The sequence below is a fragment of the Tarenaya hassleriana genome, unplaced genomic scaffold (genome assembly GCF_000463585.1).
Source record: "Tarenaya hassleriana unplaced genomic scaffold, ASM46358v1 Cleome2, whole genome shotgun sequence".
NCBI classification, from domain to species: domain Eukaryota; kingdom Viridiplantae; phylum Streptophyta; class Magnoliopsida; order Brassicales; family Cleomaceae; genus Tarenaya; species Tarenaya hassleriana.
The window spans coordinates 7444276-7463316 of NW_010965372.1; the positions used below are offsets into that span (position 1 = coordinate 7444276).

Consider the following 19041-nt stretch of genomic DNA (forward strand, 5'->3'; position numbering starts at 1 on the left):
TATATATATATATATATATCAAACGATGGTATCCTATCAAACGATGGTATCCTATCAAACGATTCAAACCACTCGGGAGGTTGTTGCGGATGATATTTCAATTTGATTCTTTCATATTATATATATATATATATATTGATAATCTGGAAGTTTATTGGATATTTAGTCCGGATCGAAAAAATCTATATGAATGACCCTCTCCAAATGAGGACTCGAATCCAGATTGGGAAAAATTTTTACTCTCTTTTTTACCTGTTGAGTAGGGGTTTCAATTTGAGCACGAGGTCCGAAACCCGGCCCGACCCAAACCGAAAAATAGCGGGTTTCGGACTGAAGTTTCTTGGTCCGAAAAAAATCGGGTTTTCGGATCGGGTTCAAATCAAGTTTCGAGTTTCGGGTTCGAGTCGGATCGGGCCGGTCCGAAAGTCCAAAAATTTTAAAAAAGAAAAAAAAGAAAAAAATAACATTTATAAAGATAGGCCTGTGGGCCGGCCCGACCCAACCCGATTCGACCTGAGCCCGAAATGCATAGGATCGGGCTTCAGTCTTAATTATATAGGCCCGAAAAAATCGGATCGGCCCGAGTCCGAATCCGAAATTTTCGGACCGAGTGCGGATTCGGGCTGGGTCCGACCGAGCTGACCCGATTGACACCCCTGCTGTTGAGCCATCCAATCTTATTATATTATATTGGTTTGAGTAAAAAATATGTTATATATTATATTGGTTTACAATACAAGTTTTATCTTATTATTTGAATACCAAAAAAAAGTTTTATCTTATTATTCCAATTAGAGATGTATGTTTTGAGTTACAATTTGATTTTGTTTGTTTATTTTTGAAAAAATCGAATTAAAAACTCTAAAATTTCTAAATGTGATGAATTATTAAGTAAACTAATTTTGTTGTAAAAAAACTTTCAACAATTACGTTTGGTCAAAAAACACCTAAACTCCTAAATTTTGATAAAAAAAAATATTTATGTCCACGTCCATATACGAATTTGCTCACATAAATTGTAAACGTGATAATTATTTATTACGTGAGCTTGGTCATGCTTACATGGCAAACCCACAATTCATCTCATCTGCCATGCCACTTGCTACCTAAACAATTTAAAAAAACAAAAGAAAAATCAAAATGAATATATGAAAATAAATATATACACATACATATATATGTATGTATATATATGTACGATTGTACATCGTATGTACGTATGAATATTTTTATTTTCATTTTTATATATTTGTTTTAAATTTTTTACGTGGCAGATGATACGATATGTACGGTTATTCTTGTGAAACAAACTCGTATGTCACGTCAGTACATAAAGATTTTTTCGTCAACAATTTAGGAGTTTTAAGTATTTTTTTTTGTAAAAATGTAATAATTGAGCCTTTTTTGGTAAATATTTTAATTTATGTAGTACTTTATTAAATTTGAGAAGCTTAAGGTTTATTTTTTAAAAAAAAAATTAGAAATCAAATATTATTTTATACTAAGTTTTTTATTCATATTCTTGTAAATTTAAGTTACATTTTACTAGCAAAAATTTAATTTCATACTTTGACAAAAAAAAATTTAATTTCATAAAGTGATTGTCATTTTCATTCGTTTTTATCATTTTCGTATTTGATTTCATATTCGATTGAACATATCCAAACAATTTTTAAATTAAATTTTATATTGGTACAGTTATTTATTATTCGATCAGATTTGGTTTGATCGCTATGTCTAATTGTCTCTGATTTCATTTCAATGGTCTAATATATATATATATGTGATATTTTTTTATAAATTTATACAAACATAACAGCAAAATAGACATGTCGCGGTCGGAATCTTCGGTGTAATAAATCAATAGAAAGCGTTGACTAAAAAAGGATAAAATATTTCAGGAAGGGTTTTCTCACGTGAATGTGTCCGGTCCACTTCTCACTCATTAAATAAAATAATTTATTAATGAATACATTTTAAACAAGAATATGGTAATTCATTTTATAGTGTAATAAGCTATGGTGTTTGGGTTTAGATTTTATTAATAATGAATCAATTATATTTTGGTGAATTTTTTTGGGTCGAATTTTCTCTCCTTTTTTTTTTCTATATTGTTACACAAGAAATTGAATTTCAACTCTTGGGCTCTGTTCTTGATCTCGTTATTCGAATGATAGAAGGATTTTAGGTGAGTAAATTATATTTTTTCGAAATAATTTAAATAAATTGGGAAAATAATAAGGGGCCAACAACATGATTGGTCAGATGACCACACAAACACAACTGTGGATAGAGACATCTGCCTATCTTTTTATTAATCATCTGATTTTTGTTTTTTTTATGGTTCATTAAATGTTTGTATTAATGATCCAACTGCAAGGAGTTAGGTTAGGGATATTACGTGTCTTCTAACTCTTGCATATATCCAAGGTTTATCACATTTTCTACATGGTAATTAGGCATTTTAAATTTCCAATTACCCACTACAACTTAATTAGGGCTTAGGGAATCAAAACCGAATGTGACTGTGATGAATGAGTAATTCAAATCCAAATTTGAATTCGATACAAATGAATGAGTATTTCGAATCAAAATCCGAATCCGATATAAAAATAATCCGTTGAATTTTTTCCAGTATAATCCAAACCGAAATATTCCCTTTCTATTTAGTTGTGATTTGGTGACCAATGCTTGGAAGTACAAGTTGGTGATAAACCAACCATGTGTGGTTTTTTCTTTCAATCCTTTCAGTAGGTTCGGAAGCCATTGAAGAGGAAGATGCTTTCATCTATTATATCTTGTGGTACAATTGATATGATTACATTTAAGGTTTTGCACGACTCGGTTATATCCGATTTTTTTTTGGATTCCAATTAGAATCCATCATCGGATTCGAGCTATTTGGTTCGGTGCGAACGCTTGAGTTATCCGAGATTTATTCCCTCGGCAGAGGCGAAAGGCCGAACCATAGAGGGATGTATCCAAGACAAGGTCGTCTTTTAGCATATGCAAGTGAAGCGTTGGAATAGGGTTCCATAAATTTTAGGACCCATTTTTTAAAAAATAATTATTATTAATATTAATCATACATAATCACACAGATAATAAAATAAAGTTAAATTTAAAAACATATCTTTACATTCTTTTAAACATATTAATCCAATAAAATATTTTAGATATTATATTATACACTATTGTTATTATTAAAAAAATAAACATAAAATTATAAAATTAATTATACTTCAATATTTATTTTTATGACAAACTTATTATAAATTCAAATTCAACTTGAAATTCAATATTTAAATTAATATCATAATTTCTAAAATATATTATTAATAAATTAAAAGATTTATTTAAAAAAAATAAAATCGATTATATTTATTATAGGAATTCTAAATTTTTGGATACATTTAAAAAAATTATTATTATCATTAATACATAAAAATATTATAAAAGCCGTTTATTATTATTATTAATTATTTTTATTATATCAATTATTTTTTAAAATAATTAAATAATTTTAAAATGAATAATTTTTATTAATTAAAATTTATAAATAAACATGACGCCAAAAAAGATGGAGACGTCTTATCTAACAATTGGTGGTCTAATAAATGAGATGTGACAAAATCATCTTTCATGTTCGATTCCATTGATGGGGATGAGGGAACTCAATTAATTACGTTACTAAAAGCTGACTTCGGATTTAGGGGATTAAATGGACCGAAACCCAATCTACGTCCTAATTATAAAAACAAGATTGTGACGTCTTTAAGTCGAAGAATGAGTGGTGAGGCAAAAAAAGAAAGAAATGAATCCTAATACGTATTAACCTTATATGAGATCTGCCACGAATATCGAAAGTAAAGATTTTCACCGTTTATCATCCGAATTTTTACCGATTGAGGTGTTGTACTCAATGAAGTGTTCTTGTTCTGAATATTTTATTAGGTAAAATTGGCCTATGATATACTTTTTCCGGTAGAGATGTCAATTTTACCCTGAAATCTTGTTTGAATCTAGCCGAAAAATATCAAATGTCAAGTTTGAATTTATAGATCCCAAAAAATTTGGACTTTCGAACGTCTCATATCGAGTTTTGGACCGACCGGTGGCTTTTTCGTAATTCAACTCAAATCTCGGTCGGAACAACGTATTTTAGCCACACACGTTTCAGCATACAATTCGTCTGTTATGAGTATATACCAAACCTGCCGTCAGAGCCTAACGGGCCTCTGGCTTTGTAGGGCTAAATCAGAAGCTTTTATCTCTCGCCGCCAAAACTGCTCTCCACTGTCTTCGTTTCCATAACGAGAGAGAGGTAGAGAGAAGATGATAGAGTTACCGACGGTCTCGGATTCGCTTGGTGCAGATCGGGAACCGATTTGTCTGTCACGGCCACGTGGCTTGTCCCGAGTGGTCTGTGAGCGCGTTAGTTCCCGCCTTGCATCAACTGAATCGGAGCCCGAGGTCAAGGAGCACAGCATCCGTGAGATCTGAGCAGCAGAATTCGCTCTCTCCCCATCTCTTTGCTTGTTTGGTATTTCAGATCTATGGCCTTGAACTCAGAGAAAAAAGAGAGAGAATACATATCATTTTCAGCCGTTTCGTCTTCTTGAATCTGTCGAAACCAAGTTGTCTGAACCGGTCCTAGGTTTCTCCGAATCCAGAAATTTAGTTTCTTTTCGATTCCCCACTTCTCGAATTGTTAAAGTTTTTGTCTTTTTACTCTCTGTTTTCCCGGGAAATTTCGATCTGTCATCTTGATTCGAGCCTAATGCGCACGTTTTTGGGAGTTATGGCATATGGGTATGTTACCAGTATCTGATTCTTATATCTGCAAACATATAGACGCGAGATTCATGGTGTCTGTCAGTGCTAGATCTTATCCCATTAAGGAAAGGTGGAATCTTTATGCCTTGTATTAATCTCTATTCATTGGTAATGTGATTTTAGAGTTATGAACTTGGAATTCTGTGTCAAATTCAAAGAACCCTCGTGTTAATTTTGGATTTTCAGGAAAACCCAGATGAAATTTGTGAAAACTCGAAAGAAATGCCCTGCTTTCTGATTTCTCATGAAGAACCGCAAAGCTAGAGACTTTGTTTGTGGGTTTTATTGAATCAAGAAGATAACCTAAACAGATTCAATTTTTTTTTTATAATCCGAAAATTGAACTTTCAATTTCCAATTATATGTTCCACAATTATAGGCATATGTTTCACTTGTGTTTGAACTGTTTTACTTGTTGCCTAATAATTCAAACTTGAATAATTATTTTTTATTTAGTTTTATAAAAATTATAATGATCGATTTTTATTTTGATTCGTATTCTACTCGGCTCGATTTGAGTTGATTTTTTCTTATTTTTTTTAAAATTTTGTTTCATTTGGTTTTTATTTTTATTTTTAATTCAAATTTAGTTAATTTAATTTTAAAAAAATAATGGGTTAAACTTGATTTGCATACGTTAATATTTTAATCCATTTTGATAGATGAATGTAACGATCGATATCTAATAACATTGTTCGATTTCAATTTGGAATGGAAAGTTCATTAAGATCGAATCTTCAACGTGTTTGTTGAACCATAAAATAAAGGCATAAAAAGATTATAGATTGATCATCGTTTTCCTTCAAATCTCGAAGAGGAAATCTATTTGGTGTATTTTTTTGCCCTCCACAAAATTACCAAAAAAAAATAAATTCGAATACCATTTTTTAAAAATATTAAACCAAAAGGAGTTTGGTTTCTTCGTGTTCCCTCCCGTTCGAACATCCTCACGCTCTTCCCGTAAAAGTCTCTCTCTCTCTCTCGTGGATGCTTCGTCTCCTTCGATAACTCCTATTACCTGTAAAAAATGGTTCCTTTCGCTCTAATCATTTTCCTCCTTTAAACAAGACCTTAGCTTGCATTCCACTTTCTCGTGTCATAAATCCGGATTTCCAGACGCTTTTACCCATTGCTTTTCCCTTTTTTTTTTTCACATTTCTGGGGACCGATCGGCTTCCAGATCTGTAACCCCACGATGCTGCTTCGACCCTGCATTTGTTCTTGCCGAAGTTGGATTCCGATGTGAAGATCCAAGGCGAATCTTTCAGATTGTGGTGGGATTTGCAGGGGAATCTGTAAACCCAGAATGTTGATTCGAACCTGCACCTGTTCGCGGCAAGTTGGGTTCGGATGTGAAGTTCCGAGGCGCGAGTATTCGGTTTCAGCAGGGAGGAATAGGGCTTGGTGAGAAGAAGGATGGGATCGGGTGGGAGCAAGACATGTCGCGGCTCCGCCGGCGCGGCGGTGTCGGGGAGTGACGGTGGACGGAGGATAAGATCGAGGAGCCATTGGAGCATTCCTTCATCGTCTTGTCTTTCCTCGGCTTCTGCTTCTAACGACAGTGACGATGATGGTGAACAGGTCCGTGTGCGTAAATTATCTGCAATATGCTAAAATCAAAGCCTGGATATTTGGTTCTGTGAATGGTTTCACTATCTTAGTGTATGTGCGTATAGACATGATCATCTTTTAGCTAATGATGCATCAGTCTTTGTGTGGAAGATGATGATCGACACTAATCAATTTGATAGATTCTGTGTCGGTGACTCTTTGCTTCAGGTATGCAGTAGCTGGATGAGAAAGAGCCATGGAAGTACCTCAAGGCGGAGAATGACGCCATTGGAGACTGAGGGCCAAGAAAATGCAGATTGTTACAAAGGGTTGAAGGAAAAGGATGATGAGTACGAAAAGCCTTGTATCTCGTCTGATGAGCTTGAGCTTGATGAACATGGCGAAGCGAGTGTAACCAATCTGCCAATGAGAAATGGTGGTTCTGTCCGAGCATCCTCGTCAAGATCCTTGAACACTCCAGGTCGTATCTTTTCTCATTTCAGATTCATTCCTGGTAACATAAGCTCCAGACTCAGCAGAGCTTCAAGCTCAAGATCCATGAATGCTTATCCAGACTCCTCGAATGATCTAGACGGTGTTACTTCTCCGTTAGAATCCACAAGCAGCTTTACCGATAGAAATGAATCTCGCCGAGGAAACCACTTCAGTAGAGGTTGCATCCAGGGTTTTGAAGCTCCAACCGGTACTCTACTTTCGAATTGTTCTACATATAATGTATCGGATGATTACCAACATGAACACAGAGTTCCCATGGCCGACAATGTAGTAAGAGATTTTGGAGCCATGAGAGTCGGGGAAGTTACCAACATGTGTTCTCCAACTCCAAGGACAGCAAGCCATCCGGGCAGTAACTATGCTGGAGTTCTTGATAGGCGTCCTGTAGTTCGGGAGCCCTCTGAACGGAATGTTAGGTTTAGCCGGACACTTAGTGTTGGAAGACTCCGTGATAGGGTTCTTCGTAGGTCTTCACTCTCGGATTTTTCGTACCCTCGTTCTCAGCATCCAGACGAAGGCAGTGATACCACTTCAGCTAGTCAGGCAACAACATCTGCAGCAGAAAATAGTCCCATGCTTTCAAGATCGATACTTGGTCACTCCCCATCAAGTATTCGCAGGTCCTTATTTGGCATTCAAGATCACGAGATGCAAACTCCTCGTGCAAGAGAAGGAAGGTATCGGGATCTATTGGAACACAGATCGAATTTCCTTGAACGGAGGAGGAGAATACGATCTCAGGTTTGTGAAATCCAATACCCTCGAGAGGTTTAGAGGCAAAGTTGGTTGTGTCTTGTCCTCTTTTATTCCTTTAACTGTCTGATGAACTGAGGCAAGTAACCGGTATAAACTACATGACCAGGTTCGGGCTCTTCAAAGACTGGGTACTCGTTTCGAGAATGTCTCAGGCCATGACAGGTCTTGTGCCTTGACGGGTCCAAACCAAGCAGGCCGTTGCACATGTCATGCAAGTAACCGTGGTGGTGCAAGCACAGCCGATGAGACAAATGCTAGTGCTAGCATATCGAGACTAGTAATGCTGGCTGAAGCCTTGTTTGAGGTAATACTACCTGTCTCATGTATCGGCTGTTCTTATGATATTCGTGTAGGCTAATCTAAGAGGACTACTTGTTTTCCTGGTTTGATCATTTAGGTTCTGGATGAAATCCACCAGCAATCTGTTGTCTTATCATCTGAACCATCTGTTTCACCAATTGGATCTGTTCCTGCACCTAACAATGTCGTGGACTTGTTACCCGTGAAACCGTACACCAAGTCACATGCAGAGCGGAACGAGGAAGCATCATCGCAGTACGTCAACTCATTATGGTCTAGCAGTTGATCATGATAGTTTCATATTCATTTCCTTCTTTTTAACTTGTGATATCACTTTGGATTATCAGATGTTACATCTGCCTCTTGGAATACGAAGAAGGAGACACTATACGGACATTGCCTTGCCATCACGAATTCCATAGAACTTGCGTGGATAAATGGCTCAAGGAAATCCACAGGTAGGCATTGGTTAGGTTACATCTCATCTCGGACGATTTCTTCTTACACAATTACCAATATGCTGCAATCTCGTTAGCGGGTTTCATTCATGTCTGTCTGGATCTATGAAGCATACACGTAATAGTAGGGTATGAAGTCACAGAATACGCCATTGGATTTAACACCACGACGGCATTTCTTGACGTTTTCTCGTCTTCCAAATGGGTTGGATTACTTGATAAAGAATCTGTCTAGGATCACGATCTTTGTTTCGGAACAGACTGTAACCAATGCAAGTGTTTTTTTTTTCTTTCTGCAAGCTTTCGGTTTCAATGCCATTGATGTCTCATATGTGTGAATGCCATGCCGATGCAGGGTATGCCCACTTTGCCGAGGAGACATCTGCAAGGCCGGCCTGTTTCCCGACCAGCGAAACTCGTGAAACCGCAAATTAGGATCTTGGTGCTGATCCTACAAGCCGGGAACTGGAAGATATGTCCTGTCTTTTCCGACCCCCAGAGCCAGACTGAGTGAGATCATGACCATTGTTTTTGTTCAGCTTCACGTTGACACCGCGGAAAACCCGGTTTTTCGACCACGTCGAGAGATGTATTATATTGTCTAATGTTACATGATTCCCGGTGTTAAATAGAACTCGTTATTCATTTTTTATATCCGTATTTACGAAATTGTTAAAGTTTATAAATTTATATTCCCCGAAATATTTGAGTATCTGAATGTGAACGCTGGAACTCGTACCATTTGGATTTGGATTAGCTTATCACCAAAATTGGGTATATATGTATCAGATTTGGTTATATCGTTTTTTTTGGTACGAGGCAGATAGGCCGAAAACCCGTAAGATTGGGCCATAAATGGGCCTGGTGGTTTGGAGGGCCCAACAAGGATAATGGTCTACGTGTGCATGCATAGAGGTGTATTATTACGTAGACATTATACGTACCTCTCATGCAACTTGCAAATTATTAATTATCTCCAAAAACATCTTTTAATTTTTATGTTTATTTATTTCCGATTCATATGAGTTTGAAAAAAAAAAACAATTTTGGAATTGGAATAAACGTGGTATCCCATCCAAATTGTTTATATGCAGTTGAGAATTCCATGTATTAAATTTTATATCAATTTTCAACATTATTGTGCGAGCATATGTTAATTTACAAGTTTTTTTGTTTTTTATTTTTTTTATATAACCAGGAGGTTCGTAATCCCCTGGGCCCGGAGTCAACCTTTAGACACGCAATTAATTGTGTCCCCTCCTCCCCACCAGTGGATTCGAACCCAGAACGTCGAGGATGACTTTGTCATCTCTTCGCTGGCCACCCACTGGTCGGTGTTAATTTACAAGTTAATGACAGGAATATAAAAAGACAAAAAAATATATATAATATGTACATATATAACCCCTCACTCTGTTTTTGATGGACCACAACAAAATTCCACTTATGGACATGACAATTAATGATATATATATATTAATAAATTATATATATATATATATATATATATTATATTTAACGACGCTATCCTCGTGATTCATGCATCGCATAGATATTTTTCAGTATCGTTATGAAGAGTTTAGTGGAGATTAAACACTGATTAACAAAATAATGATAGATTCGAGTCATATGATGTAGGGCCAAATGCAATTAGCTTCCTGATAATTTGCTGAAATTGATCAATTATCATTAACTAGGGTATGATTATTTGCTAATTTCTATGAGAGCGACAAAAGGGTAGGTGGATTTGTCAACTTATATTTTCATTCCTTTTTCCATCAAAAGCATTCAAAATGATACAAAATTGAAAATATATTGACCGAAAAAATGTAATATATTTTTATTTTTATTTTTTTTTGGATTTTCGGGTGACCTGACTAATTTGGAGTGATGAACAAATCATATGATTAGAATATACATTTCTCAACCCAATTTGATACTCGCATTTAGGGCGAGACCGAAGTTTTGCGGATATTTTTATATCCTTTGTTTGCGACTATTCGTAACTTCATTTAAAAATTGCAATTACCTGTGATATATGGATAATATATTCAAATATATAAATAATAAGGAATTGTAGTATTACATACCAAATTTATTTTATTCACGATCATAATTGCAGTGATTTGAGAAAATCAAAATGCAAAAGGGAAACAACGAAAATGAGCAGAAAGTTTAATTAACAGTTTATTATTATTCTTTTACAATTTGGCTTTTTTAATGTAAAAAAAGTTAAAACGTTAATTTACAGTTAGTCCTCTTTAGTATTAAAAGGGCAGACACGTAGGTTAATTACAATTTACAACAAACTCTCCTCCCATTGAAAACCATGGCGATTTCTCTCCCATAGAAAGAGCAAAAAGAAGAGAAAATACATACGAGATACCGGAAAACCGATCGGAAAAACTCAGAGTACGGCGGCGGAGATGGCCGGGCAGTCGCGGAAATGGATGATTCTGGTGGCGACGATCTGGATTCAGGCGTTCACGGGGACGAACTTCGATTTCTCGGCCTACTCGTCGGACTTGAAATCGGTCCTGGGGATTTCTCAGGTCCAGCTTAACTACCTGGCCGTCGCGTCGGATCTCGGCAAGGTTTTCGGATGGTCGTCGGGGCTGGCGCTCCTGTATTTCCCTCTCTGGGCGGTGCTGTTCGCGGCGGCGATGATGGGCTTCGTCGGCTACGGCGTCCAATGGCTCGTCATCAACGATCTCATCTCCCTCCCTTACATCGTCGTGAGTTTCCTTTTTTTTCCTCTGATTTATTCATTCGCCTGAATTTCCATTGTTTAAAAAAAAACATTCACAAACCTTTTTCCAGTTTCCAGATAATATATTCTTTTGCTTTCCCATTAATTTCTTCCTCTAGAATTGGTAAATTCGACAGAATTGATAAAAATCTTTTCAAATAAAAACATACTTTCTTTTGCTAAATATTATCAATATATATATATATATATACACATATGATTATATTTTCTTTAAAATGATAACGCAACTTTTAGTGACCACCATAGCTTACATTTACGCTAATATTTTTTAAAATTATATATTTAAATTGAAGAAATTTATTTTTACTTATTTAGAAGTTTTAAAGAAATAAAAGTATTTTTACACGATTATTTATTCATTTAATAAAATCGGGGTTGTAATTGTTTGTCACTTGTAAAGTAAACTTACAAAAAAAAAAAGGGACGCTATGTTCTTCGATACGACCACGACCACGACCACGTGGTGGTGTTTGGTCGGTCGGCTTCCATCTTCTTCGTAACCAAACAGCACCCCGGTCGGCCCGCTTCTGCAATTTATTTAAAATATAAGGAGGCCCACAGCATTTTTCAACGTCAAGATCATTCATTCACACGGGCTGCTACTACTTTCTTTTTCTCTATTCATCTTTTTTTTTCTTTTGACTTTTTTTTGGAAACCATATTATAATTTCGTAATTATATTTATTTATTTATTTATCCATCGGCTACGTCATTAGCGATTTGTTATTTTGCCATGAGTGCTGCAAGTAGAGCATAATATTATAAAACAAACAAAGAAAAAAAATATAAAACGATAAGAGAAAATTATTTTTTTGTGTTCTTATTTGCAAATGGGATGAAGCCGAAGATTCGTAGACCACAGGTTTGACTGGTAGATTGTGAGGCACGTGCCACGTGTCTCTTTGGCTGATCTATAAGATTTTTCATAAATAGTTTAATTTAAAAATGATTAATAATATTTATGATTTGGCAGGTGTGGTTGAGCTGTTTAATTAGGTGGGTTATTAAATATTTAAATATTTACTCGATTTTTATGGTAGATTCTGAATCAGTTTTAGTTCGATTTTTTATTGATAAAAAATTATTTTGTTAAAATATTTGGTTTTTCTGTAATTTTTAAACACGGTGTTGTTGTTTGATGACGTGGCAGGTGTTCTTGAGCTGTTTACTGGCAGGGCTAAGTATATGTTGGTGCCCCGATACATCCTGGGTCGGTTGGTGGTCATCCTCGACGTTCGTGGCTCCGTCGGAGTTCGCTCCGGTTGCATCTACGAAGCTCGCTGGCTCAGAGCTCACCAGATCTCACTTCCATCTTTCCCTCACCGTGAGCTTCAATGGCGTCAGTGCCGCCTTATACACACTCGCATTCAACGCTATAAGCCCTTCTTCCTCACAACTCTACCTCCTTCTCAATGCCCTCGTCCCTCTCCTCGTCTCCTTCTTCGCTCTCGTCCCTATTCTTCGCCAACCTCCTCTCGAGCCTCTTCCCCCTGACGGCGTTAGACGCGACTCTCTTATGTTTCTCTTGCTTAACGTTATAGCCATCCTGAACGGCGTTTATCTCCTCCTCTTTGGCTCAAACCCTTCTTCTCTAGCCACTGCTCGTGCCCTTTTCGGTGGAGCGGTTTTCCTCTTGGTTTTCCCCTTGTGCATCCCTGGTCTTGTCTACGCCCGTTCTTGGTATCTTCGCACCATCCACTCCAGTTTCCGCTTGGAAGGTTCTGGGTTCATTCTTGTTGACGTGGACGAGCTCGAGGTGCATAAAGGCATGGCGACTCGACAGTCCAGTCTCGAGGGCTACCAGTTGCTGAACGATGATGGAGTTCCAGTTACAAACGCTGTTACGCCTCAGAAGAGTTTTGATGGAGATGAAGACGGCTTCTGCATGAAAGTCATTACAAAAGGTCAGCTCGAAATGCTCGGGGAAGAGCATCCTTTGGGTCTGCTCGTGCGCCGGTGGGATTTCTGGCTTTATTACATTGCGTATTTCTGCGGTGGCACGATCGGTCTTGTTTACAGCAACAATCTTGGACAGATTGCACAGTCCTTAGGACAGAGCTCGAGCACCACCACCCTTGTCACTCTCTACTCCTCTTTCTCGTTCTTTGGCCGATTGCTCTCAGCAACACCGGATTATATCCGAGCGTAAGTGATTTCTTTTCCTTAGTCGTCCCCATTCATGCATATAAAATGCTCGGTCCATATATACTCCTGCATGCCATATAGATTAAGATTTCTAAACCAGATTCTTGATTGTACTTCCCTTCAAAGGTTCCATATGTAGCAGGAGAGGAATTTACACGTCCAAGAGACTGTAAGATCTGAGGCGGTGTATAATAAGTTGGCCTTGAATCCTTTTTCGTAGATCTTTCTCGGGTTAAGACAAGCTTGCCCAAAACAGATAACGGGTCGATGTCATTACATAGACAAGATCAAGTATCATGGTTAGAATGTGATAAACTGTGATGGGTCTTGGTGCAGGAAGGTATATTTCGCAAGAACCGGATGGCTAGCCATCGCCCTATTACCGACCCCAATCGCCCTTTTCCTGTTGGCGTCATCCGGAAATGCATCAGCATCATTACAAGCAGGGACAGCTCTGATAGGCCTAAGCTCGGGATTCATTTTCGCAGCAGCTGTTTCAATAACATCCGAGCTGTTTGGTCCAAACAGCTTCGGCCTAAACCACAACATCCTCATCACGAACATACCGATAGGTTCACTGGTCTACGGTTTATTGGCGGCATTGGTCTATGACTCGCATGGAGTCTCGAGGATAACGGCCGTGACTTTGGACTCGGTCGTGTGCATGGGAAGAGAGTGCTACTTTCTAACGTTTGTGTGGTGGGGATGCTTGTCGGTTCTCGGACTAGCTTCCAGTGTTATGCTGTTCCTACGAACTAGACGAGCCTATTACCGGTTCGAACAAGCCCGGATAAATTCGAGTCTGATCTATTCATAAGTGTTATTGCTTCAAGGATTTGTATATCAACTCAGATTCTGGTTTTGCTACAGAAAGTTTTGATCTTTTTGAGAATTTAGAATGAGTTCTGAAAGAGTTATATGCAAATATAATAATTAATAAAGCCTTAATCTCGGTAATTCTAATTTCGTTCATTAATCTCCGTTAGATTATTTGTCTAAATGACGTGGACATCGAATCTGCCGTCCATCGGGAACACCCCTATGAGCCAAACCGACCGGGGCTCCCCGGTCTTTGCCATTGCCATTGCCATTCGCCAGATCCAGGCCGTGACCGTTTGGCGTTCGATCCATTTCTTGGTTCTTAAAATCTCTGAGATTTTTTGGATTCGATTTCTCTCACATTTTCCCCAGATCGTCGCTTGGATTTTCCCGAGAAAATTCTCAACAAATTGAGAGAAAATCACTTCTTTTCATGATTCTCATATCCTGAGACCTTATGGATTCGCAGCCTTCCCAGCCTGGAAGGTCCGTCAGCAGCACCGCTCACCGATCAAGCTTCGATCATGGCCGTCCTTCATCGTCTTCGTCCTCGTCCTCGTCGTTATCCAAATCGATCTCAGATGCGAGTAGCCAGAGCCTTTCTTCGATCCTCAACAATCCTCACGGTGGGAAGTCCGGGGTCTATGGCCCCGATACATCCTGGGTCGGTTGGTGGTCATCCTCGACGTTCGTGGCTCCGTCGGAGTTCGCTCCGGTTGCATCTACGAAGCTCGCTGGCTCAGAGCTCACCAGATCTCACTTCCATGGCTACGTCTCTTCGATCTCGGAGTCTCATGGCAGGTTCGAGGATATCAGAAAGCACGCCAAGGAAGAGAGCTTTGGGTTCGATCAGGAGAGTCATGTGTCGGGTTTAGCGGCATGCCTGCGTGAAGTTCCCGCCTTGTACTTCAAGGAGGACTTTGCCCTCGAAGACGGACCGACATTTAGGGCTGCTTGTCCGTTCTCTAGCCTGACGGAGAATCTGACGCTTCAGGAGAAGCTCTCACAGTATCTCGATGTTGTGGAGTTGCATCTCGTGAAGGAGATCTCTGTGAGGTCGGATTCGTTCTTCGAGGCTCAGGGTCAGCTACAGGATTTGAATGTGAAGATTGTAGAGGGATGTAGTAGGATCCGTGAGTTGAAGGAGACGATTCGGCTTCTGGACAAGGATTTGGTCGATTCAGCTAGGGAGATTCAGGACCTGAGCTCGACGAGGGCTAATCTGTTGGAGCTGCAACAGAGATTGAGGCTCATTTTGTATGTTAATCAAGCTCTTTCCGCCCTCAAACTGGTAACTTTTCTGGATGATTTGCTTAGGGCCTTGACAGTTTTGAGCTTCTGTGTTCCTTTTCTCTTATTCCTGATAGAAGTTTTGTTCTTTATTATTCAGCTTGTTGCATCCGCAGATTGTGCTGGAGCTCTGGATATTACCGACGATTTGCAGAATTTGTTGGTAAGTTATGCGGTGATTTGTTTGGTTACTTTGGGACTCTTAAAGAGTGCTCGTGTGTGAATCTTTCCTCGAGAAAACTAGAATGACCTTTCATGGATTCTAGGATCGAGATGAGCTAACTGGTCTACATTGCTTTCGCCATCTTCGGGATCATGTCACCACTTCCATAGATTCCATAAACAGGTATCTCTCTTTTAAGATTGTTATGCAAGTTCTCCATGAAAATGCTGTGGCTTTTGAATTGAATCTGCGCATGCTGTGTAGTGTTCTTAGGAGAATCATTAACAATTTTTGCGTGCCTATCGTTTATGTGAAGGAAGTGTTTCTTGTGTTTGTCATTGAAATGGGGACTCACAGAGGCTTGATAAGATTTCACCTCAATCGTTCTAAGGGCCATTTTCAAAGCAATCCTCCATTTCCGAGTCCCACATAACTGGTTTAGAACGGAGGTGGAAATTTGATTTCATAGAACTTGATTTTAACTGCCGGACCTCTAAATAGAAGATTGGTTATCGATAATTAGGCAGAGATCTAGGCTGCTCTGCCACTTTAGTATATTGATAATGGTATGATCTATGTAACCTGATATTTTTTATGTAGTACACTGTAGAATCTGATGTTGTCTCACTAAAGTTTTTGGTATATTGCTTACCCCTCTGGTAGTGCTGTTTCTTGATATTTTTACAGTTCATTGTATTCGTTTGCCTCCTTTGTGTATATGTTATGTTTTTCATCTATGATTTTCTTTACTTATTTTGTCTGGTATCTAATGACCTGGTAAAAATTTGCACATAGTATTCTCACAGCAGAATTTATGCGGGCCTCGATACATGATTCCGGACAAGCAGACATGCTTATTTTATCAGCAGCGAAAGGAAGGGGATCCCTTTCTTCTAATGGGAAGACTGGCGATGAAGTAAGTCTGATCAGATACATTTCTGCTTTTATGATCAGTATGGATATGCTTTTTTGTTTATACAATGGTAAAATCCTTAAATTGGGAGGGCGAATTACCAGAGGAGGTTCTTGGACAGCATCGCATGTCTGCTTTTTTTCGTTTCTATCACTTTTAGCATCTAAAATATATCTTATTTACACTCTTCTTTCCATCTCTGCAATTTGGGTTTGAAACTTTTCAGGTTAAGTTGGAAGAGGATGAAACATCCAGCTTACGAGACCGGCTCCTCCCTCTGGTTATTGGATTGCTAAGAACAGTGAGTGGGCCTGCCTCATGTTTCTTCATCATATGCTAACCAATAAAGCTCAATAATGTGTAATTGTTTTTTATTTCTTTGACAAACCCACTTTTGTCGTTTCTATTGATTAGTGTTGGTTAGTAATGCCTAATTTAGTGTTTGATTCTGAATTCAGTTTCTCATATATTATTCATTGAAATATTTTTTCCTTAGGCTAAGCTCCCATCTGTTTTGAGGATGTATCGTGATGCTCTTACAGCTGATGTGAAAACTGCAATCAAGAATGCAGTTGCTGAGCTGCTTCCAATTCTTGTTGCCCGATCACTTGAGTCTGATTTTTCACCTGGAGAGCGCACAGTAGATGCTGATGGTAAGATTTTTATGATTAATAGTCCGCGATTAGATTGTATACGAATCATGTCATTGCATGATCGCATACAATAAGATATGGATAAAATCATAAAAGTTTAGTGTTCAAAGAGGGCCACATTCCTATACACATTCAATACAAGTGCAACACATGTAGAAGCAGCCTTTCCCGGTTTTTGCCTAGTGCATATATCAAGCTTATTGTTTATTGCAGCAATGCTTGGTCACAAGTATGGATGTTCTCTCGCACTTGCTTTCTTCTTTTATGTTTCAATTTGATCAGGCATAGTTGTAAATGATCTGGGAGGAAGGTTTAACTGATAAGGAATGAACACTGAGAATTATATAAGGATTTAAGCCGACTCCTTTTCTTTCTCCCTGCTCTTTTTTTCTCTAGTCTCGAGATGATGTTTCCTATTTTGGAGGTTCTATTTTGGTATTTTTTCTTCCAGAATGGATGATTATTGTCTTGTATCTTATTTAGGCGGTGGCTTGTCACTTGCGAGCAAGTTAAGGACTCTGTCATCCGAGGCATTTGTTCATCTTTTAAGTGCTATTTTTAAGATTGTTCAGGTAATTTATTGTTGATTGCATCAGTCCTGAAACTTTTGTTTATTGACTCTTGTGCACCATAGAAAGTTAATCATATGGGGTTCACAAATAACTTTTGTCTGTTCATATTAAAATCCAGGGAGCATTTTTCTGGTTTGTAGCTTTAGCTAATATGTCATTAGAACCTTTCACTCTCTGTATCAGTTAGATGATCGATTTAAGATGTAATATGATTTCATTTCATTTAGTGAATGCAGGTACATCTAATTCGGGCTGCAGAAGTTAAAAAGGCAATTGAATGGATTCTCTGCAATATTGATGGGCATTATGCGGCCGATTCAGTTGCAGCTGCAATTGCTGTTGGTGCTGCAGCTGCAGAAACAGCACAGGAAAATGACGTTCAAACTGGTCCAGTAGTGCCATATTCACCAAATAGGGCAACCTCAAAGATTCCTCCGTTGCAGGGAAAGTCCAATGATGCATCAAGCTTGATGAACATGTCAATAAATTTCAGGTTCTGTAGCTTTGTTCCACTTTTGTGCCTAATCTGACCCAAAAAAAAAACCATGCAACCTTTGTCTCTACCCATAAGCTTTTTTTATATCCTTCTAACCGATCCTGGAATGATGTTCTTTGTTACGTAGGGCTGACGCCTTGAGAGAGAACACAGAAGCTGTCTTTGCAGCTTGTGATGCTGCTCATGGAAGGTGGGCTAAACTCCTTGGAGTCCGTGCTCTCCTGCATCCTAAACTAAAGTTGCAGGAATTTATGAGCATATATGATCTCACACAAGAATTTATAACTGCCACAGAGAAGGTAACTTCTTTTATTTTTCACTTCACAAAAAGGACCGTAAAATCCACTGCTTATACTTGCATGCCATTCGTGCGACAATCAACAGATTGGTGGGCGGTTGGGATATAGCATCCGCGGAACACTGCAGTCACAAGCTAAAGCCTTCATGGATTTCCAGCATGAGGCTCGGGTTAGTTTTTGCGTATATACGAACATGAGTTTTTTAAGTTTAAGAAAAACTAAACCAACAGACCAAGAAAAGAAAAAAAAACAGTTAAAGGTTTTGCTAGTCATAAATATTTTTTTGCACTTGTGCCATGGTTTTTTAGTCGTTTTCAAAGAAACAACAAAAAGTTATAACAAGAGTAATGTGCTGTCGTAATATGATCTATGGTTTGCATACAAGACTCATTAGTTACTGGATAGAGTACTTGAATTTATTTTTCATAACTGCTTTGTTTTAATCATCTATTCTGTGGTTCAGCTGTGGTTTCCCTGGTTATTATGGATTAAGAGACACTCTTT

At 38.1% G+C, this 19041-nt stretch overlaps 3 protein-coding genes across 4 annotated transcripts in view; all 3 read left to right on the forward strand.

Annotated features, from left to right (window-relative positions):
* The first annotated feature begins 5787 nt into the window (after window positions 1-5787).
* On the forward strand, window positions 5788-9103 carry LOC104812893 (probable E3 ubiquitin-protein ligase RHG1A). The gene is made up of 6 exons (XM_010540292.2): window positions 5788-6417; window positions 6616-7644; window positions 7766-7963; window positions 8057-8214; window positions 8307-8417; window positions 8773-9103. Exons 1-6 carry the CDS (start codon window positions 6253-6255, stop codon window positions 8837-8839), a joined length of 1728 nt encoding a protein of 575 aa, XP_010538594.1. The 5' UTR covers window positions 5788-6252; the 3' UTR covers window positions 8840-9103.
* A 1586-nt stretch (window positions 9104-10689) lies between these two features.
* On the forward strand, window positions 10690-14228 carry LOC104812895 (protein NUCLEAR FUSION DEFECTIVE 4-like). Of its 2 annotated transcripts, none has more exons than XM_010540294.1 (3): window positions 10690-11152; window positions 12338-13332; window positions 13669-14228. In XM_010540294.1, exons 1-3 carry the CDS (start codon window positions 10844-10846, stop codon window positions 14147-14149), a joined length of 1785 nt encoding a protein of 594 aa, XP_010538596.1. In that variant the 5' UTR covers window positions 10690-10843; the 3' UTR covers window positions 14150-14228. The 2 variants fall into 2 exon arrangements, with proteins under 2 accessions (XP_010538596.1, XP_019057981.1); XM_019202436.1 differs by lacking the exon at window positions 13669-14228 and having other exon boundaries at window positions 12338-12432; window positions 12487-13336.
* Window positions 14229-14425: 197 nt separating this feature from the next.
* Window positions 14426-19041, forward strand: part of LOC104812894 (vacuolar protein sorting-associated protein 54, chloroplastic) — an 8219-nt gene continuing 3603 nt past the window's right edge. Inside the window, exons 1-10 of the mRNA XM_010540293.1 lie at window positions 14426-15442; window positions 15542-15604; window positions 15708-15787; window positions 16400-16520; window positions 16744-16818; window positions 17014-17170; window positions 17654-17742; window positions 17979-18235; window positions 18366-18537; window positions 18623-18706. Of these exons, the coding sequence (XP_010538595.1) occupies window positions 14609-15442; window positions 15542-15604; window positions 15708-15787; window positions 16400-16520; window positions 16744-16818; window positions 17014-17170; window positions 17654-17742; window positions 17979-18235; window positions 18366-18537; window positions 18623-18706 (1932 nt within the window). The 5' untranslated portion in view covers window positions 14426-14608. The remainder of the gene's footprint in view (window positions 15443-15541; window positions 15605-15707; window positions 15788-16399; window positions 16521-16743; window positions 16819-17013; window positions 17171-17653; window positions 17743-17978; window positions 18236-18365; window positions 18538-18622; window positions 18707-19041) is intronic.